The sequence below is a fragment of the Knufia obscura genome (assembly GCF_036327395.1).
Source record: "Knufia obscura strain CCFEE 5817 isolate CBS 148926 chromosome Unknown scaffold_2, whole genome shotgun sequence".
Taxonomy (NCBI): domain Eukaryota; kingdom Fungi; phylum Ascomycota; class Eurotiomycetes; order Chaetothyriales; family Trichomeriaceae; genus Knufia; species Knufia obscura.
The window spans coordinates 2,513,597-2,532,399 of record NW_027042688.1 but is presented as its reverse complement, the minus strand read 5'-3'; the positions used below and the strand labels follow the sequence as shown (position 1 = coordinate 2,532,399).

General features: G+C 50.9%; 8 protein-coding genes across 8 annotated transcripts; 1 reads left to right on the top strand and 7 right to left on the bottom strand.

Moving 5' to 3' along the window:
- Positions 1-262: 262 nt before the first annotated feature.
- PMZ80_002785 (uncharacterized protein) lies at positions 263-3,067 on the bottom strand (the record flags this gene model as incomplete). The annotated part of the gene is made up of 2 exons (XM_064871217.1): positions 263-2,802; positions 2,857-3,067. The coding sequence occupies 2 exons, from the start codon at positions 3,065-3,067 to the stop codon at positions 263-265; spliced, it is 2,751 nt and encodes a 916-aa protein (XP_064733670.1).
- Positions 3,068-3,455: 388 nt separating this feature from the next.
- Positions 3,456-4,167, bottom strand: PMZ80_002784 (uncharacterized protein; the record flags this gene model as incomplete). Its single annotated transcript, XM_064871216.1, has 2 exons — positions 3,456-3,818; positions 3,877-4,167. 2 exons carry the CDS (start codon positions 4,165-4,167, stop codon positions 3,456-3,458), a joined length of 654 nt encoding a protein of 217 aa, XP_064733669.1.
- Positions 4,168-4,444: 277 nt separating this feature from the next.
- ROK1 (RNA-dependent ATPase rok1) lies at positions 4,445-6,421 on the top strand (the record flags this gene model as incomplete). The annotated part of the gene is made up of 1 exon (XM_064871215.1): positions 4,445-6,421. The coding sequence occupies one exon, from the start codon at positions 4,445-4,447 to the stop codon at positions 6,419-6,421; it is 1,977 nt and encodes a 658-aa protein (XP_064733668.1).
- Positions 6,422-6,726: 305 nt separating this feature from the next.
- On the bottom strand, positions 6,727-7,831 carry PMZ80_002782 (uncharacterized protein; the record flags this gene model as incomplete). Its single annotated transcript, XM_064871214.1, has 2 exons — positions 6,727-7,378; positions 7,605-7,831. 2 exons carry the CDS (start codon positions 7,829-7,831, stop codon positions 6,727-6,729), a joined length of 879 nt encoding a protein of 292 aa, XP_064733667.1.
- Positions 7,832-9,032: 1,201 nt separating this feature from the next.
- PMZ80_002781 (uncharacterized protein) lies at positions 9,033-11,342 on the bottom strand (the record flags this gene model as incomplete). Its single annotated transcript, XM_064871213.1, has 2 exons — positions 9,033-11,137; positions 11,186-11,342. The coding sequence occupies 2 exons, from the start codon at positions 11,340-11,342 to the stop codon at positions 9,033-9,035; spliced, it is 2,262 nt and encodes a 753-aa protein (XP_064733666.1).
- A 50-nt stretch (positions 11,343-11,392) lies between these two features.
- PMZ80_002780 (uncharacterized protein) lies at positions 11,393-11,821 on the bottom strand (the record flags this gene model as incomplete). The annotated part of the gene is made up of 1 exon (XM_064871212.1): positions 11,393-11,821. One exon carries the CDS (start codon positions 11,819-11,821, stop codon positions 11,393-11,395), a length of 429 nt encoding a protein of 142 aa, XP_064733665.1.
- A 712-nt stretch (positions 11,822-12,533) lies between these two features.
- On the bottom strand, positions 12,534-14,988 carry MRD1 (Multiple RNA-binding domain-containing protein 1; the record flags this gene model as incomplete). The annotated part of the gene is made up of 2 exons (XM_064871211.1): positions 12,534-13,991; positions 14,185-14,988. The coding sequence occupies 2 exons, from the start codon at positions 14,986-14,988 to the stop codon at positions 12,534-12,536; spliced, it is 2,262 nt and encodes a 753-aa protein (XP_064733664.1).
- Positions 14,989-17,512: 2,524 nt separating this feature from the next.
- On the bottom strand, positions 17,513-18,709 carry PMZ80_002778 (uncharacterized protein; the record flags this gene model as incomplete). The annotated part of the gene is made up of 1 exon (XM_064871210.1): positions 17,513-18,709. One exon carries the CDS (start codon positions 18,707-18,709, stop codon positions 17,513-17,515), a length of 1,197 nt encoding a protein of 398 aa, XP_064733663.1.
- Between the last annotated feature and the right edge of the window lie 94 nt (positions 18,710-18,803).

The following is an 18,803-nucleotide window of genomic DNA, read 5'->3' as shown; positions in this document are numbered from 1 at the left end:
ACGACTCGTTCTACAGAAGGCAGGACCCATCACCAGGAGGAACGACGTAGCTCAAAGTGAATGGGGCAGGACCTTTGTAGAGGACTTGTACGTTGGGCTGGTCAGAAAGTCGTTGTGTCTCTCGGGTGTTGTACGCCTTCTTGCGAAGAGGCTTTACCACAGCAGGGGATTCCACCTCATCTGAGGAGCGGAGCATACTATAGCCACGACATTGCGCTTCCAGAGGCCACTTGCCCTGCTGTTGTGTTGGGTAATGACTCAATCAATCCTCCCTGTAATCCCCTCCGCTACTCTCCTCTGTCCCGCCTCTAGCGTTTCTCGGATTCTTCCACGCCTCGATGTTCTGCGTGTCCCATTCATCGTCATCAGTATCATCCCCACTCATCTCATAGTTCTGCACATTGGCAAGTGTGCTCGCTTGACCACGTTCAACCGACTGCATGATCTGGCTTTTACTCGGCTGGGCTCGTGCAGTCTTCTGCCAGTTCTCGACGGAGAGGTCCTCCATTTCGTCGTCTAGGTCGTTGACGTCGACGTCCTCGTCTTCGCCACCATAGGCTGCGAGTCGTGATTTAAGTGGGCGGCGGGGTGTGGCTTGGTCGTCGCTTTCCTCATCCTCAGCCATCAGGTCTTCCTCGTCGGTACTGTCTAGTGCTGCACCTGCCATTTGGCTACTGTGTTTGTGCGGTGTTTGTGTTTCTGCGATCTCGATGCCATCATCGTCGTAGAGACCTTCTTCTGCAAGGTCCTCGACCTCGACTTCGTCGCCGGTCTGGGGGGTATTCGTCCCGGTTGGAACATCTGTCATGTTAGCGAGCATATCGGCGGTGTATAGTTTGCCGTCTACAACTTTTGAGCCTGCTGGTCGACCGCGACGCTTGCCTTCGTATGACTTCATGGTTGGATCATCGCCGAAATAATACCTTGGCTTCGGTGGTGCTCTTGTGCCTGTGGTTGACAGCATTTCGGTCGCCGTTACCTTCTCGCCGTTTGAGATCTTGATGTGAGCACGCCATGATGTGAGGGTGTGCATCGTACGGATGTCGTGATAAGCTGCTGTCTCTAAGCCGTTGACGGATGCAAGAGTAAGTGCTTGTGCTCTGCTATCAGAGACTAGCCACCGAATACCATCTGGTTCGTCTGGCGGTAGCTCAGGGATTCGCTCATCTGCCTTTGTAGCATATTTTCGACCCGCAATAATACCTGTTATGTCGAAGCTGAGATCTGGTTTCATTGCTGCTGGAGATTCTCCAGGTTTGTACTTGTATTCTCTTTGGCCTGACCATAACCGAATGACATCTGCCTCGTAGAGTCGTCCTAATACCTGGTCGTAGGATACCTCGTACTTCTGATTGGCAGCATGCATTAACCACCAAGAGCCATATTCTGCAGTGCCGACTGGGCGAAAAGTGTACTTAGCATCTTCTCGCCGGATCTCCGTAGGAACACGAACTTGTGATGACGTGTTCGGGTCCTCAATCGTGTAGGCACTTTTGATATCTGTCGTAAATGCTTGACCGAGAAAGGTCACTGCATGGCTAGAGCATATCGCAGGTGTATCATGCTCCTGATGCTCGGCTTTGAACCCTGCCATCCTAAGGCGAATGGAATCGACCACTATGACGTCTGTACATGCCACACCTGTCTCGGGGAGCAATCGAATGGTATCGCCGATCGTGATCAACTCCGAACCAAGATATACACCTTTTGCTGATATGTAACCTCCTGCCTTCCAATCACCATTGTAGCGCCACTTTTCGACCAGTGACACCGAGGTCATACATGTGAGGGCATAGAGGATCGAAGGATGTAGGTCTTTCTGAGGGATACCTTTGAGCACTAATTGCCAGTGCGATAGCGGACGTATGCTGCGCATAGGAACATACTTGTACTGTTTGGACATGGACTTGTCATCATCGTTGTTCGGATCGACCATTGTTTCAACACGGAAGCCAGCAGTATTCAAAGAGGTCTTCTTCTCCGGCACATCGAGCACGTCGGGAAAGTCGACTGTGCCATTCTTCGATGCAGCCGAAGGTACAGCAGCTATAACACCTGCTCTCCATCGGGGGAATCCCAGAAACTTCTTCTCTTTGGCGTCGTAGAGACAATACTCGTTGGTCGTTGGATCGCGAAGCAAGAACTGCCCCTCAGGAAAGTTAGGAATCCACAGCACCAGCTCGCCAAGGCGTGGAACGAAAGAGTGTTGTTGCTCGATCTGGGTCAAGTATTGTGGCATGCTCTCTCTTTCAGACAACCAGTCAATAGAGTCTTCTTCTCTGATATCATCCTCAATGCCATGACGGCTGTCTTGACTTCGGAAAGTTAGAGCAATGGCTTCTTTCCAGACATTTCTCGTCCCTTCCTCGTCAACAGGATAAGCAGTTTGTACTTGTCGTGCAGTACGGCGGGATCGGTCTGTTACCATGCCCCCAGCGGAAGCCGATCTTGAAGATCTATCGTCTTCGCTGACTCCTGGAAGGCTTCTTGTGGGTAAGGCTCGATCCTGGCGTAGTGTAGTTCTAGGAGTGAGTACTGCGCGCTCGGAAGCATCAAGGCCCAAGCTTTTCCTAGGTCTTGGTGGACCTGGTTCTGGCTTGTAATTCCCACATTTGACACAGAAACATAGCCCCTTCTTGCCGTCTAGGATCCAGAAGAAGTGAGTCTGAAATCTTTGTATCGAGTCGTAGTATTGGCCTGATGGGTGACCAAACAATCGTTTGTAAGTTTGTGGTCCTGATGGTTGGTCCATCTCGAACAGGCCATAGCCATCAGGAAGCCGGTCCAAGTAGTAATTGGTACCTGCGATCCAGGTCAGTATGTCTAGCAGTCGATATCATATTGTAGCAAACTTACTAGGGCGAGCAGTGCCGTCGCGCTCTGCCCATGCTTGAGCCAGTTTTGTCAGGTAATTTCTCTCGTCGGACCTACGATAAGGATGCGATGGCCATTTCGACTGTGAACCATCGCTAATACCTGGAGGGAATTTACGCTCCTCCCATCCCCCAGCACGAACCTTCGTGCCTGCACCCTTGGGCAGACCTAGTGGAGGCGCGTTTCGCGACATGATTGATAGCGAAGTCGTGTCTAATACACTACTTCAATACTAGCTCAGGCTTCTCGATGAATCTGTGCAGATTCATGGTAGAAAACTTGTTCACAGTGGCTGCCTAAATCAGTAGATGCTGTGGTTCGCGCTCGAAGTGTAAAATACTGTCAAGTGAGAGATAGCATGTGAGATTTGTTGCGCATGCACTGCACTCTACGAAGAGATGTATCTATCCCTTTGACATGTCTGGTAAAGACAGACTCTGGCAAGCTGCGCAAGGTCAATTCAGATGTCGAGTGTTTAGCGAGTCGATGAAGTGTGAGATTATGGACGCGTCGGTCTCTGACTCTCAGATCAACACGTGTTTATTCACGAATTTCGACACATGCTAGTGTTCTTGTATATCTCATGTTGCGGTCTCTGCTTCTTCAGCAGTTACGACCATGTTTCTATGTAATTCAACTTGCACTTTATTCATTTTAGCAGGTAAGTAGCCAGCTAGCTGATCGCCCTTCCAGTCGAAGAACAACTGCCACTTCCCAGGAAGTCTCTCTACGGCATAGAAGGCGTTGATGAAGGCAGCTTCCATGTCATCAAAGACCACTTGTTCTTCATCTTGGCTCCAGTCCCACGGCCCAATGTGGTGTGCTATACTTGCGCTCTTGCCCCCATATTTCAATTCCATTGTATCTTTATCGACATAGATCCAATTGAGCAATGGAGGATCGTCCCATACCTGGCTCACCAGGCCCAACGGAGCAGGTGCGCGCTGTGAGGAGTCAGCATTTCTTTCTTCCTTCATCTCTCCGTAGGTGTCAGAAGTGTACCTCAGGATCCGGGTACTCGATGTAAAAGCTTTCTGCTACATAGCCATAGTCACCTTTTTGGACCACATCAGGAGGCCCAACCCAGAGTCGATCTGCCTTGACAACGATCCTGCCACCATTCAATTCTTTCGCCTGTTTGCTATCACCGGCACATCGCACATCAAGGTGAAACTTCTTCATGCGCCTCTCATCTATCTTCTCTTTATCTTTGTTCCTTTGTGCTGATATGGCTTGGGCGACTCCAGCTGTAGTTGGAATCGCCGTAATGATCAAAAGCGCTATCATGTCCATCTTGCTGGCATGACTCAAGCACACTTCACATCGTCATGTCAAGTTCCGCGACACCATCGTCATTTGGTGTAGCCTGCAATGTCAAGAACATTCGAAGTAGTCTTCAGAGAGTGCAGGAAGGCAGATTGAGCCGTATTGTAGGCATTTGCGCCGGTTTGTCTTCGGCAGATCTTTTCACTAGCGCCATATTTTTCTTGAGGATAGGCTATGGTTTCAACTGATGGGCTTTCTGTTTCTTCGTGGACTTCTCGGACCGTAGAAAGTGTTCGACATAGATATGGACTCGTTGCGACTGCTGACAAGAGGTTCGGGGTTCAAAGTAGCCGCCAAATCTGCGCAACAATCTCAGCAACGACCGTCGAATGGGGTGGCCGAAAGTCCTCGGGAGACAAGTCCATCCGCCAAGAAGCGCAAAAGGGCAGAGTATGAGGCGGATAGCAAGGGTGTCGATTACAAGTTGTCACAGGACGAAGTTCGGCAAATACAGAAACAACACAAGATCAAGATCACTGACTTAAGAGCGCTTCACAAGGAAGATGAACAAGAAAGTCGCAAAGCTCAGAAAGAAGCTTCGAGGCTCTACCCTCAACCATTACAGAAGTTCTCAGCATTGAGGAATGTCAATGTCAACAATGCACTACTCTCAAATATCGCTGAGCAAGGTTACAAAGAGCCTACTGAGGTGCAGCTTGCGACAATACCGATGCTGATGCCAGATGATGGAACCGAGCCGGACCTACTCACTGTTGCCCCTACCGGAAGCGGTAAGACCTTGGCATTCATGATACCACTGATCAACAAGATCAGCAAGGCACATCAACAAGAAGTTGAGAATGCATCCCACCGGCAAGTCAGCGCCATAATCATCGCCCCAACCAAGGAGCTAGTCACCCAGATAGTGAACGAAGGTCGAAAGCTAGCAGCACGAACAGGCGTCAGCATCACAGCCTTCAAGAAAGGCATGCGGCTACACGAAGACATCTCAACCGCCGAACACGAAGACTCAGCATCAGAGCCCGAAGACACAATAAAAACACCTCTCGTCAAGTCCGACATCCTAGTCTCAACACCCCTCTCCCTCCTCAACGCCATCACACCCTCGAACTCAAACTCACCACTTCCCCTCCCAAACATCACCAACCTAATCCTAGACGAAGCAGACGTCCTCCTCGACCCCCTCTTCCGCACCCAAACCCTCGCCCTCTGGTCCGCCTGCACAAACACCCACCTCCGCACCTCCCTCTGGTCAGCAACAATAGGCAGCAACATCGAAGAACTCACCACCTCAACCATAACCACCCGCCAAACCACCCTAAAAATCAAATCGAAGAACCGCTCACCCCTCCTCCGCTGCATAATCGGCCTAAAAGACACAAGTCTCCCCAACATAACCCACAAACTCATCTACGCATCCACCGAAGCCGGAAAACTCGCTGGTCTCCGCCAACTCATCCGCCCGCCACCAAGCAACATCGGCAGCACTTCAAAATCAAAACCAGAAGCCCCAATACTACGCCCACCCTTCCTAATCTTCACTCAAACCATCCCCCGCGCCACAGCCCTCCACAACGAACTCAAATATGACATTCCCGCCTCCTCATCCTCTGACGTCCCGCGGATCGCCCTCCTACACTCCAGCTTGTCGTCCACCGTGCGCGCAAAGATCATGCAGCAGTTCCGTCTGGGACAAATCTGGATCCTCATCACAACGGATCTATTATCCCGCGGCATAGATTTTCGAGGTGTAAACGGCGTAGTCAACTATGACATCCCCACCACATCTGCATCCTACGTCCATCGAGCCGGTCGAACTGGACGCGCAGGACGCGAAGGAGGCGTGTGTGTTACGTTCTATACGCGGGACGATGTGATGTATCTAAGACCGATAGCGAATATAATTTCGAAGTCGCAGAAATTACATGGCGCCACGGACACCAACGGTGGCGCCGAAACAAACTCTGATAACGGCATCCCACCCTGGCTTCTCGACGCGCTCCCCTCCCTAACAAAGAACACGAAGAAAGAGCTACGGGAGCGGGGCGTAGATGTTAGAAGGGCGGTGAAGGAGAGCGATGATAAGAAGGAGCGGAGGAGGAAGGGGAGGAATGCGATTGGGACGAAGACGGGGTATGAGAAGAAGTTGGAGAATCGGAGGAGGGGGATGGTTGAGGGGAGTAGGAGAAGGAAGGAGAGGGAGGTGCAAGATCAAGATCAAGATGGTGGCGGTGAGGATGAGTTTGGAGGGTTTGATTAGACTAGAAATTGCGTGTCTGCTCTTGTGTAAAAACTGGTCAACGATTCCATGTTGTTGTTATAATTACCAGTGCGGAACGAGCACTCAGCATGTCACATTGCCATCCCATACCCAGTCAACCCGCCGAATAATATGTCCAAATATTCCGCCTCAGCGCCTCGCTAACGTCCCAACAACATCAATGTTAATGTCAAACCTAGATCACGTAACTTCGTTCACGCTTGTTCCTCGCATGCTTCACTCCGGACAACTGAAGTCATCCTCGGACACATTCACGACCAAGTGGCAGACCAATCCCCGTCAACTCAACCCAGCCCATAATTCGCATATTCACACCCACACTCCCCACCCATCCCCGCCGGCACATCCACAGCATCGGTCTCCTGCCCATCAACATACCTGTAACACTCCGGCCCCCCACTACTCGTCTCCACATACCCAATTGCATAAGGCCAATACACAGAACTATTCGTCGTGCCCACCGGCGGCCCAGTCACAGTTCCACCACCCTGGCTATCACTATACAACCTCACACTAACGACCGTATTGTTGTAGTAACACCGTGTGGCCGCATTATCACCCGTTATGTCCCCATCAGGAACAACTTGCTTCCGATATGTAAAACTAAATGTGAACGCTGAACTGTCCACATCACCTGGGTTGTCAAGTGAAAGTGGTACACCCACAAACGGATATGAAAACGTCGGATTCGTGTTACTTATCTGTAGGTCGAGCGTGCTGTTGGTGAGACTAGTGATGCGCCAGAGGAGCGTATTGAATGCGCTTTGTGGGGATGTGGTATAGGTGGTGTAAGGGTAGCAGCGCCATGTTGCGGAGTTGGAGGTGCAGAGGGTGGACTGGGTGGTTAGGTAGGTTGGGATTGACCAGGTGCCGATGGGGAAGGGTTGGGGGTCTGTGGTGCTTGAGTCGGAGGGGGCGGATTCGGATACGGAGACGCTGGAGAGTGTTAGTTGGACGATCTTTGTTGCTCATGTGGTGTGTGGGAAAGGTGAAGACATCGAATGGGTTCGAGAGCCCATACCTCGTATTGCGGAAGTGATTTCTGTGTAGTGGTGGGTGTGCGGGCGGAAGTAAATACCTATTAACTTTTCTCCGTGTCAGTCCGACGCCTAGTCCAGTACCAAGCGCAAGTGCAAGGATAAAGAAAATGACAGCGACACACCCAAAGCAGATCATCTTCCGCCGGCGTTTCCCTTGCGCAATGAGATCCTTAGGCTTATTCTGTCGAACGTCGGCGAATTTCTCGCCTCGTGGGCCGACGATGGTATCGTATGCGTCTGGTGGTGGGACATCTGCGTCCGCTTTCGCCCACGTGGGAAATGGAAGGCCGAAGAACCTCACTTGCTTGACGACACGATTTGGGTTTCGAGGGGGCACGTCCGGGGCCATAGTGTTGCTGTGCTCGTCTATTGCGCCGAGGCGAGTGGAGGCTCGGTGGTCTCGTCCGCGACCACGGCCGTTTCGTGGCGGTGTGGAAGAGTGCGGCGCATGGTGGATGCGTGGAAGTGTGTCGGACTGCTGTTGCTGTTCGGCAAGTAGCGCTATTGGGGATTCTGGAGTGGTGGGCGGGCTCGAAGTACTACCTGAGCCCGAGCTGGAATTTGAGCCGAAGTTTGAAGTTGATGGGCTGTGGTGCACGCCTGAAACTGCTTCTTTCTCGATGTCGTGGTTGTTGGCCATGTTCTTGGAGACTTGTACCAAGTAGACGGAAATGTTCAGGATGTACTTCAGTCGGAAGATTTGAGGTAGCAAAGTGACAAAAACGGGCCGGTATATGGATGCTAGGTCCTCTTCAGCTCATTTTCGCGATCCAGAAGACCTCAACTGAAGTCAGCAGGATTCAAGCGAGCGAAGCCTGATAAGCGAAGCAATAGCAGACAAACACATGCGACAGCGCTTCAGCCGCTGATTCTCAGAAGTTCATATCCAGCGAGTCCGGTCCAAGAGATCGAGCTTGAATACTTGATCTCGGCATGTTGTCATAAGTACACGGATGTTTGACATCCCTGACCTTGTCTGTGATGACGGGAAATATGCAAAGCACTGCCATTCGTTCTTGAAGAAAAGATGCTTTCCAAGCCCAGGATAAACTCCGAATCAGTCTTTGTCCGTCAGGCTGGCGCACAGAACGCAGCTGAAAGAGGAAGGAAGCATAGTAAAGTTCTGGTCAAGCGACCGCAAAGAGAGGACGGTGAGATTGCACTGCCCTCCTGTTGCGCGAATCAAATCTGCTGTTGGCTTGCGGGGGTGTGGAGGTGACGTGTTCGCCAATCGCCGTGCCTAGACCGAGATTCTTATCGATTGGCGATCAATAGCTAGCTTACTTCGTGAAGACAAATACTAAGATGAAGGTCACGCGTGACAGCACCAGCACTTCGAAGGGGAGGTAATGCTCTTAAACAAAGGCTGGCATCGAATAGCAGGGGTCGCAGAGTCAACTCGCTGACGAACCTTCAGGCAATTGTTATGCGAATAGGATCGCTTGAATCTAGCAAGAGTAGGAAGCCACCATATATCGATCATTACCTACGCATCTATATTCAAACAAGCTAGCAAAGTCGTAATCATATCAACGCTCACGCTCACTCCTCTATATCTCCTCAACCTTAACCTGGTCTAGCACGTGCCTCCCTCCCATGGGCGAATCGAACTGCAAGCCATTCTCATCATTTGATGGCAGCACAGGCTGACTCCTCGGCCGCCCAATACTAGTATTGAAATCAACACCAGGAAAGGCCATCTGGTCTATGGTCGGATGATGGTCACCAAACAGATCACCTGGACTCTCATACTGTGTATGAGCGCTGATCAGCCGGGCAAAGTCGTCCCGAACCGGCGTATCGAACGTGAGCTGGTCATGATCAGGCTCTGAAAGAGTGTCAAGATGCTTCAGCCGTGAGGGTGTGCGGCCGTGAGCATGATTGCGATTGTGATTTTGTAGAACACCAGCGAAGCTATGATGACTCATCAAAGGCGGCCTTGTAGCCTTCGGTGAGTCAAAAGCGATCGGATGCTCCGTCATCCCTTTCTCCTCGAGGTCTGCGATTACCGCTTGACTCATTTGTTCTTCTTCGGCGGCAAGGTCGAGGTGGGTCATGTGGCCTATCATGCTGTGCTGGGAGTCGAAGGACATGCCGACGTCCGGATCTGGTGGGCCGATCTCTGCGGGCGTTGGTGTTGAGTTCTCGTAGTGCTCGGGTTCTTCGACTTCCAGATTCTGTGTGTCATATTGAGGGTCTTGCGTATCGAATTCGTGGTCCTGCGTCTCGTATTCGTCTTCCATTTCTGCTCCAAGTTGGGCTTGAAGCATATGGTGCGCGCTCATATCGAAATTTGCTAGGGAGCGCCGGCCACCACGATCGGGACTGCTCATTGGAAGGTGATGGGGTATGTGATAAGATGATGTGACTGCGGTGTCATGATTCGAAGGTAGCTGGAAGTTGGAAGGCAATGTGCTGTGGTTCACCACAGTATGTTGTACTGGCGCAAACGAGGACAGAGGTGCTTGTAATGGAGCAGCAAAGTTGAACGGCTCACACTTCATGTCTGTGAAAGTGAGAGACTTTGGTGTAAAGCCAGTTGCTCCATTGAAATCAAATAGCCGTAGAGGGTCGTTGCTCATCGTATGCAAGGGTGTAAAGCCACTATGATATGCCGAGGTCTCGAATATGTTCGGTGATAATGGAGCATCGCCTACTGTTCCGTGTTGCGAGTAATCCTCATCCGTCATGTCTGTGTCGAAAGAGCTACCAACCATGCTATCCATAACAAGCGGCAGCAGCGACGACTCCATCTGATCAGGCAACGGGCTGTTTGTTGTGATGCGACTGGGAGGAGGCACAACCTTTTGCCAACTAGTGATGCCAGCATGTCCGTTACTTGCCTCTGAGAATGCCCACAAGAGAACAGCCATTTTCTTCTTAGGACCTTCGGCATGAGGAGACGCATAGACTTCCTGCATGATCGTCAGACCACGGAAGAAACTTCTTGAGTGATCTTCTGCACTGGCAAGCACAGACGCATCCTTGGTGTCCTCTGCCTCTTTCCTCCTCTGCGTGAGCTTTGTGAATTGTGATGCCCACCAACCAGCCTCAAACCCCAGGGGAACGACACCAATGTCGGTGATCTGACATTGTTTGTGCTCCTTCTTTTGCAGATGGTGACCGTTCATGTACATGTGATTGACGCAGCTCCATGTCTCCAAGTCGCCTAACGCTTGTAAGTTATCCCTTGTGGAATTACGGAAGTCAAGACTCAAGATGTGTACAAGCTTCGATGACTGAGGTGGAAAATCCGACATGAGAGAGAACCTTGATTTCACAACAATGATATCGAACTGTTCATCTGTTGAACGCAGTGTGGGCTCGAGGTCGGGGAACTTGCCACGCCAATCCTTGAAGTTCTCTAGTGGAATTGGTGGTCCGGCACAGTGGCTGGTTGGAAGGCGACTGTAGTCGTGTATTGTCTTTGTGTAATCCTCGGGTAGGCCAACCCACATGTCGAAGCTGATGTTTTCGACGCTGTGTTTTTGGGAAAGCAGTTCAAACCAGCTTTGGCCATCACCGCTCTCCAACTTGGCTTGGGCGGTCAGCTGTCTCTGTAAGCGGACTTGATCGGCTATCGACCCAAAATAGAAGTCTGGTGAATTTTCGACATTTTGACCTGTACTCTCGTCGGTAATGGTCAAAGCTTGCCCTAGTACTCATCAGCATCGGTCATGTGCAGAGCCAAGGGTCGACCTACAGTCTGGATCTTCTTTCAGAAGGTTCGACAAAACCTGTATATGACTTGAAACCTGCTTCCGGGTACGTTCCTCTCCCGTGTCTTGTAGAATCCACTCCGCGATTAGCTCATTGCGTCCATGAGGTCGACCATACTGTGTCTTCTTGTGTCGACCCATTGGGGGTATATGAACCAGTGCTTCCACAAGTCAGTAAAGATTTTGGGACTTCATAACGACGACTTGCCATTTTGGAAGGAATCCTCAATGGCATCTGACCAGACAGGCTTGCCATCTTTGCCCGAATCTAACCTCTTTCGATCACGATAATTGATGTACTTAGGGTTGCGCAGGTATGGTCGGTCACGACCATGCAGTAGTCGGTGTTGAGGGTGAGAGCTCCGTCTTGCCTTGTGTTGAGCAAGTCGATCGTTCAAGGCTTGTTTGTCGTTGGATCCAAGTATTGGCGCTGATAACTGATATTGTGGTTCGCTCACAGCACGGCTACCATTGCTGGATGGCTTCTTGAAATTCAGATGGTCCTTCGTGTCTATTGCATAGTTTTGAGCATTGCCTGATGTGCTTGTGAGTATTCGACTGCGATGTGCCGATTCTCGGGTGTGGCCAGACCCAACACCATGTGTATGCCAAAGCGCCATCACACCGACGAAGTCTGCTCAGATCACCTATTCGGCATGCGTTGTGCTATGTGAGCAAAGGTCACGAGCAGAGAGGACTTTGCTTTGCGGAATTTGTGCACGAAGAATACCTTTGTTAGCAAAAATGCAAGAAGGAGGATGTGATGCGATGTAGGTATTTGAGGGAGGAGAGGGAGCCCTTTGCTCGAGCAAGCACTTTCCCTTCCATTCTGTATCTGGACCACTGCGACCCTCCTTCGACCAGGCGCGCGAGCAAGTCATTTCCATCGAGCAGTGAAGCAGTAGCGATCACCAGCAGTCGAGATATTTTGCCGCAACAACGCAATCTCGATGCCCCTGCAGCACAGACCCCGGCACTTTGCGGACGAAGTAAGGGGGGCGAAATGCTTGACCCCACAGCGCAACCTCATCAAATGTACGAGAAGCACTTTCGCAAGCTCAGACAACATAGCAACAAGTGCTTGCATACCAATGCAGGAACAGATTTGTGTCATGCGATCAGAAAGTGGTCGATTCATACTTGCTCGAGACCTTTGAGCCGCACGCAAATGCTGAAAGCAGATGTAAAGAAACATCTGGATAAGGCTGCTGCTGACAACAGGACGGTTGTAGAGTAGAGAGCTTACATTGGATAGAACACAATTCTTGCTTGTGTTGGCACATCTCCAAGGGAAGAATGAAATTTCTTGGCGCCACTCGGGTCCACTCAAGATCATCCCTCGAGCTCTTCGTCTCGTGCAGTCTCGAGGCTAAACTTCTTACGACCTGGACCTTTCAGGCTGTTGAAGTGGGCACGGTTGCTTTGCTGCTGCACTTTCTTTTCAATGGCCCTGATCTCCTCCTCGGGATCGACATTGTCTCCCTCCGCGAACTGAAGCACGAGCCGACGTCCAAGAAGATGTGTATTGGTGAGGGCATCCATGGCATTCTGTGCCTCCTTTGGTGTCACAAACTCGGCGAAAGCAAAACCCCTCGTGGTATTATCAAATTTCCGGGGTACTCGCACCATTTTGAGCTCGCCATATTGAGCGAACAAGGAACGTATATCCTTCTTCGATGTTTGGAAAGGCAAGTTCTTGATAATGATCTTGGTCTGGTTTGCGTCCTTCTTGCGCTGTTTGTCTGCTTTGCGAGTTTCTTCGCCTGCATCGGTACCTTTTGAAGATATCTGCGCAACCAGCTGATGGCCGTCTAGTGAATGGCCCGCTAGAGCCTTGACTGCTGACTCGGCTTCTTGCTTCGATCTGAATTCCACAAACCCGAAGCCCATGCTCAAGACCTGGCCCGGTCGCTTCGCATCAGTCCTTGTTTTGACACGAGCAGACACGAAACCCGGCAGGCTGCTAGTGATCTCCTTCAGGCGTGAAGACGTCGTTGAGAAATTGAGGTTCTTGACAAAAATGGTTGAGGTCGTACCTGTGCTGGTGGGGGTTGGTATATCTGGTTTAGGCTCATCCATCCTAGTCTCGATAGGAGCATCCAGAATTCCTTGAGGTGCCTTCTCAAGATAGAGCACCGAGCCTTTGATATTCTTGTATGACAGGTTCTTCAGAGCTTCGGATGCAGGGTAAGCCTCGTCATATTGCACCAGAGCCATGGTTCCAGCTGGTGGGAGCAGAAGCCTGCTGATAGGTCCAAAGGGTTCAGTCAGAGCTCTCAACTCAGCTTCCGTCGTACCATAGGGAAAGTTCTTCAGGAGGAGGCATCGGTCATCGCGATTGCGACTCTGGAAGGCTTCAACACTTACGCCAGCACTAGTCAAGTATTGCTTAGTTTCTTTGATCAATTGAGTCTCAGCATGTGCTTGCTTCACGGCTGCATCTGCTGAGGTCGGATCGAGGATATCGGATTTTGCGACCCCTAAACGATCGGCTATCGAGGACAGTACGGCGTCCGGGTTCATATATAGTGAGTTCCAGCTGAAGGTCTGTTTTGCCGCATCCAGCTTCCTTCGCACAGCCTTTTGCTTTTTCAACGGCATCTGGGAGATTTCATATTCTGTGAGACCTTTGTCCCTTTTGTCAGAAGCTGGCAGAACATGTAAGAGCCGGCCTTGCAGTGTTATGCCGTCACAGCTCTGCAATGCAGCTTCCGCTTCGTGGGACTCGGCAAATTGGATGTAGGCGGTGCCTTTGCTGGTTGATAATCTGGCGTCCTTCACGAGGTGTACCTATAGGCTGAGTTAGCTCGGGTGTCCCAGCCACGCTTGTATTTGTGCAGCAGATAGTAACCGACGTCAGAAGTGAGAAGCATCTACTAAAATACTCTTTCCCATTCTCAGCATATGCAATTGCATAAGCTGTCCCTATCAGGAAATCATCATGTCGATGTTGGTTTGATGTAGGAAAAATGGATATGCTTACCTCTTGAACTTTTCCGAACGTCTCGAACTGCTGCCGTAGGTCATCTTGAGTCACAGAAAATGCAAGGTTACGCAGAAACAAGCGAGCATTAGGCACCTTGGTGATCTGTTGCTCCTCTTGCTTAAGTGTAGGTCCCGCATCGTCATCAATCACAGAGCTTACCACTGCCTCTGCCGCATCAACATCGTCGTCTTGTCGTATGTGCACCTCGTCCGGGTCAAGCAGATCCAAGGTGCGATTTATCCTGCCTCTGAGCCAATCATTGTCTGTCGCCGCAGAGGGAGGAGCCTCAGTGTTATCTTCGTCCTCGGCAATAGTTCCAGCGTCGTCCCCTGCTTGTCCGTTGCCTTCTTTCTGCGGCTGTCCCGCGGTCTTCTGTGCTCTCAGTGCTTCGCCATCATCTGCTTGCAATCTCTTTCGTTTGCGATTGGGCTCAGGGTTGGTCAAGTTCGGCCTCCGGTGGGATATTGGTGCAGCGGCGCCAGTACTGTCCCTCGAGACTTCAACGGGCCTTGCCAAGTCAACTCCAATCTTGGACATGCGAATATAGGTTTTGTTGAAGTGTTTTGCAGCATTGTGAGCGGCAGCCGAATCGGCAAAACCGACGAAGCCTATACGACGATCAGCTAGCACATGTGCGTCTGTGACCTTGAACTGTGAGCCAAAGTGAGAGGCAAGCTGCTCGCTGGTGAATTTGGGAGGCAATCCAGAGACAAAAATGCGCGTTGTTTCAGGTACATTAACAGAGGTTGACAGTGACCCTGTGAGCGCCGTCTCGGAAGACAGGGTCTGCGTTTGTGTCATCTTGTATGCGCGACCTGCGTGTTCATGAATTTGGTGGATATGAAGCAATAGCAGATGGTCGGAGTGGGCCTCCAAAAAGTTCTGGAGAAATTTCCTTCTCTGATTAGTGCCTCAGGCAGGAAATCCGGGATCCTGCAGGAACGGTGGACATGGTAGTCGCCCGTAGCGCATTGGGCTTTCGATGTTGTTTGTGGAGGCTGCAGGCGCAACTTGAACTCACGGTCAGCGACTGCCATCCTTCCACGAAGCATTTTCTACCCTTCCTCTTCTAGCCCTAACAAACACATATCCTTGCTGCAACTGCCTTAACACCACTGCCCGTATCGAAGTGACTCAGTCAACATGGCTGGCGAAGACAAGAAGGACAAGCTTGAGCGTAGGATCACCGGAGCACGCAAGATCATGCGCTGACTTTGTGACAGCTCAAATCAAGTCGGTTGATATGGTACTATTCACAGGAAAAGGTGTAGAATGAGGCTGATCGGCTACCAGAGCGACGATATGCAGGCCGAAGCTATTGAAATAGGTAAATAAAGATCACGGTGACCTGGAAGGCATCCGACTGAGCATGTCACAGCGCAAGAGGCCATGGAGAAGTACACAATTGAAAAGGTGTGGAAACCAAATCTGAGGAGAGCGTGAGCGGGACTGACATCTGGCTAGGATATTGCGCAGCATATCAAAAGAGAAGTACGGATCACATGTTCGGAGGAAGGAGGGAGTACTGGCTGACTGATCAGTTCGATGCGAAGAAGGGTGCGACATGGCATTGCATCGTCGGGCGAAACTTTGGCAGTTTCGTGACACATGGCAAGTTCTATGAGTGATGATCTTGAGGACGTTACTAACTCGTCGCAGAAACCAAGCATTTCATATACTTCTACCTCGGACATGTCGCTATACTACTATTCAAGACACAATAGATCCGGCTCTTACGATGCCGCCCGCTCTTTGGGCATCCTCTGATACCCAAGGACACTGAACGAACGCCCTATGAACAATGGCCTCCAGAAGCAGCTGGGGTGGATAGATGGTCGGTTCTTTGGCTGGCGCTGATTTTCGGAGGGTTGAACTTTTGATATCGGATATCTGAGAAATCGTTACAGAATTGCGATTCATTGGTTCTGCTAGAAGGTGCAAATCTAGGTTCAGTCGCATGGAGCAATGGAAGTTGTTCAGGCATCATCTGGGCTTCGGATTTGGTCTCCGCAGTTGACCCAAGGCTGAAACGATCGACCGCCAAAACTGCTCCAGGTGATCGTCAGCGCCCAGGGTGGCTGAGCCGAAAGTGGTGACACGCGCTTCACCTTGGTATTCTGTACCTTCCTAAATTCTCTACGTACTCTACATAACCCAAGTTTTACAAACATCCTTACGAGTCAAAAGAAAAGCAGCCGCATCTTGACTTACCACGTCGTGTAAAACATTATTGCTGCCACGCGCCAAAGACAAAACCGCACCGACAACATAAAGAACCTCGTCGCATTTGCCTCAACGACACCCACTCTTGTGCATCTACCACACCTCAACATCCCTCATAATCAAACAAGATGGCCTTCTGTATCACATTTGGCACGCAAGAATTTTCCAACAACCTCAAAGGCGCCGAGAATATAACAGCCCAATGTCGGAACTGCGGCAACTGGTCGGCTCGTTGCATAACTCGATGGCCCTTCTTCACCGTCTGCTTCATTCCGCTGATCCCATTGGCACTGCACAAATACGAGGAGGTTGCATGTCATATCTGTCGCTTCCACCAGGATATTAAAGATCGGCCGGATGTGCAGAGCATGATTCAGAATGGTGGTCAGGGAGGCGCGCCGCAACAGCAACATCCAGGACCGAATCAAGGCCACGGTGGTGGACAGCCGGGACAGGGTCAGCCAGGTGGGTATTATGGTGTTGGTCAGCAGGGTCCGGGTGGTGGTGGCGCGAAGCCGCAGTATCATTAACGTGAAGGGAGGCACAACCGCGAAGAGTTGGCTGTTTACAAGCGCAGCAAGAGAAAGGTGTTGCCGGCAACTTTCAGGTCTGGAACGAGGACGACCAGCCAAAGTAACCAACCAACCCGGTGCGCCAACGAAGCGTTGAAGGCACAATTATCTTCATGTACAAACAGAATCCGCTACGTCAGCGTTCATCCTACCGCAGAGAAAGCATGTTTACGATGATGGATGCAATCGCATTCATACAGTTGCGGCAAAGAGTTCGGGGTCTATTGGCGCAAGAAAAGTCGGCATCGTCGACGACTTCCTAATACATAATTCTCCAGCGTCAGCACATTTTCAATCATGGTTGGGCTGCGGCCTCTCCTGACCGACCATCAATCATTCACCACCATTCCGCCACATGACGATAAGAGCACGCCAGAGATGCAACCTCAGAACCAAGAAATGCCTGCTCAGAAGCCCTTGCTCTCCGCCTGTGGTCTTTGAACTCGCATATGAGGCCAGTCGATGAAGGTATCATAACTTGATCTAATCTGATGGCACATTCTATCTACACAACATGCTTCTTCCAAACTCTATTTATCTTGCCGCAACGATGGACTTTTCGCAACGTAGTCAGTCATGCGCACCAGCCCCTTCAACCTTTCGTCTCTGCTCCCACCCAGAAACAGATTGACCACGGGCCAAGCATGAATTCCTGCAGGTTCAGCATGTTTCGTCACAAAAGCACCGTCCTTTTCCATCCCTTTGACCATCTCACTTATCCCTGGTGCAAAGACTTCTTCTGCACCGTATATCACTCGCAACCCATCTGTAGGACTTGCATTCTTCCATCGACCAACACTAAGACCAGGACTTACGATGCCGTCCGTGCGACACAGTTTACCAGCATATTGAGATGCATATAGATGCAGACTGTCTCGGTTGAGGTAGTCACTCGGTGTGTTCCTGTTCAGCTCGCTGACCATATGCGTCCAGGGCGACAACAGGACAGCCAGCGCGGGTCGCTCGTCTTTCTCGAAGCGGGAGTCTGCTCCAAGCGCACCCGGCTGCAACAGCAAAGACAGAACAAGCGTCGCACCAGCCGAGTCCCCACTAACAACAATCTTCTTCGCACTTCCTTCCCCAAACGAGCTGCACAGAAATTTGTATGCATCCCGCGTCTGCTCGAACTGGGTCGGCCACGTCGCATCAGGTACTAAGGTGTACTCCAGCGCAAAGCAAGCGGGATTCTTGTACCCTCTGTCCTTCAGACACGTGAGCCACGCAATTAGGAACTCGAGATAGAAATAGCTACTGCCCATACTGAACCCGCCACCATGACAATAGAAAATTATCACATCTGGCTCCTTCTCCGGTTCAGTCGCGACCCACAGTCCAGTAAATCCATGTCGCTTGACTTCAGTATACTTGACGGGCGAGTAGAGATAGCCATGCCGCAGCAGACGCCAGCGAAAGAAGGGATGAGCAACCGCCTTTGAGAAGAAGACGCGGCCTATCGAGGCAGGTATGAATGCGAAGGCGTACCTCACGCATCGAATGACAATGTCCTGGAACAGCGTAGCATTCTGGCAAAAGGGCGATTGTTCCGTTTCTGGTAGACGGTATCGCTCGTAGATGAGCTGGTAGGGAAGCTGGAAGAGAAGAAAGGGTAGGACTTTTACAACCACCAGAAGGACATCGTATATTCCTGCTTGTATGAAGAGTTGTGGGAGGAGACAGACGACGAATACGGCACAGTCTACTAGGCTTATTGGTCCCAGCATTGGCATGGTGACCGGGTATGTGCCTCTCAAACTCGAAGACTGCCAGCTCTCCTCATGGTGCTTCCTTAAAACACCTCCCACGTTGCCAACGCCCTACTCT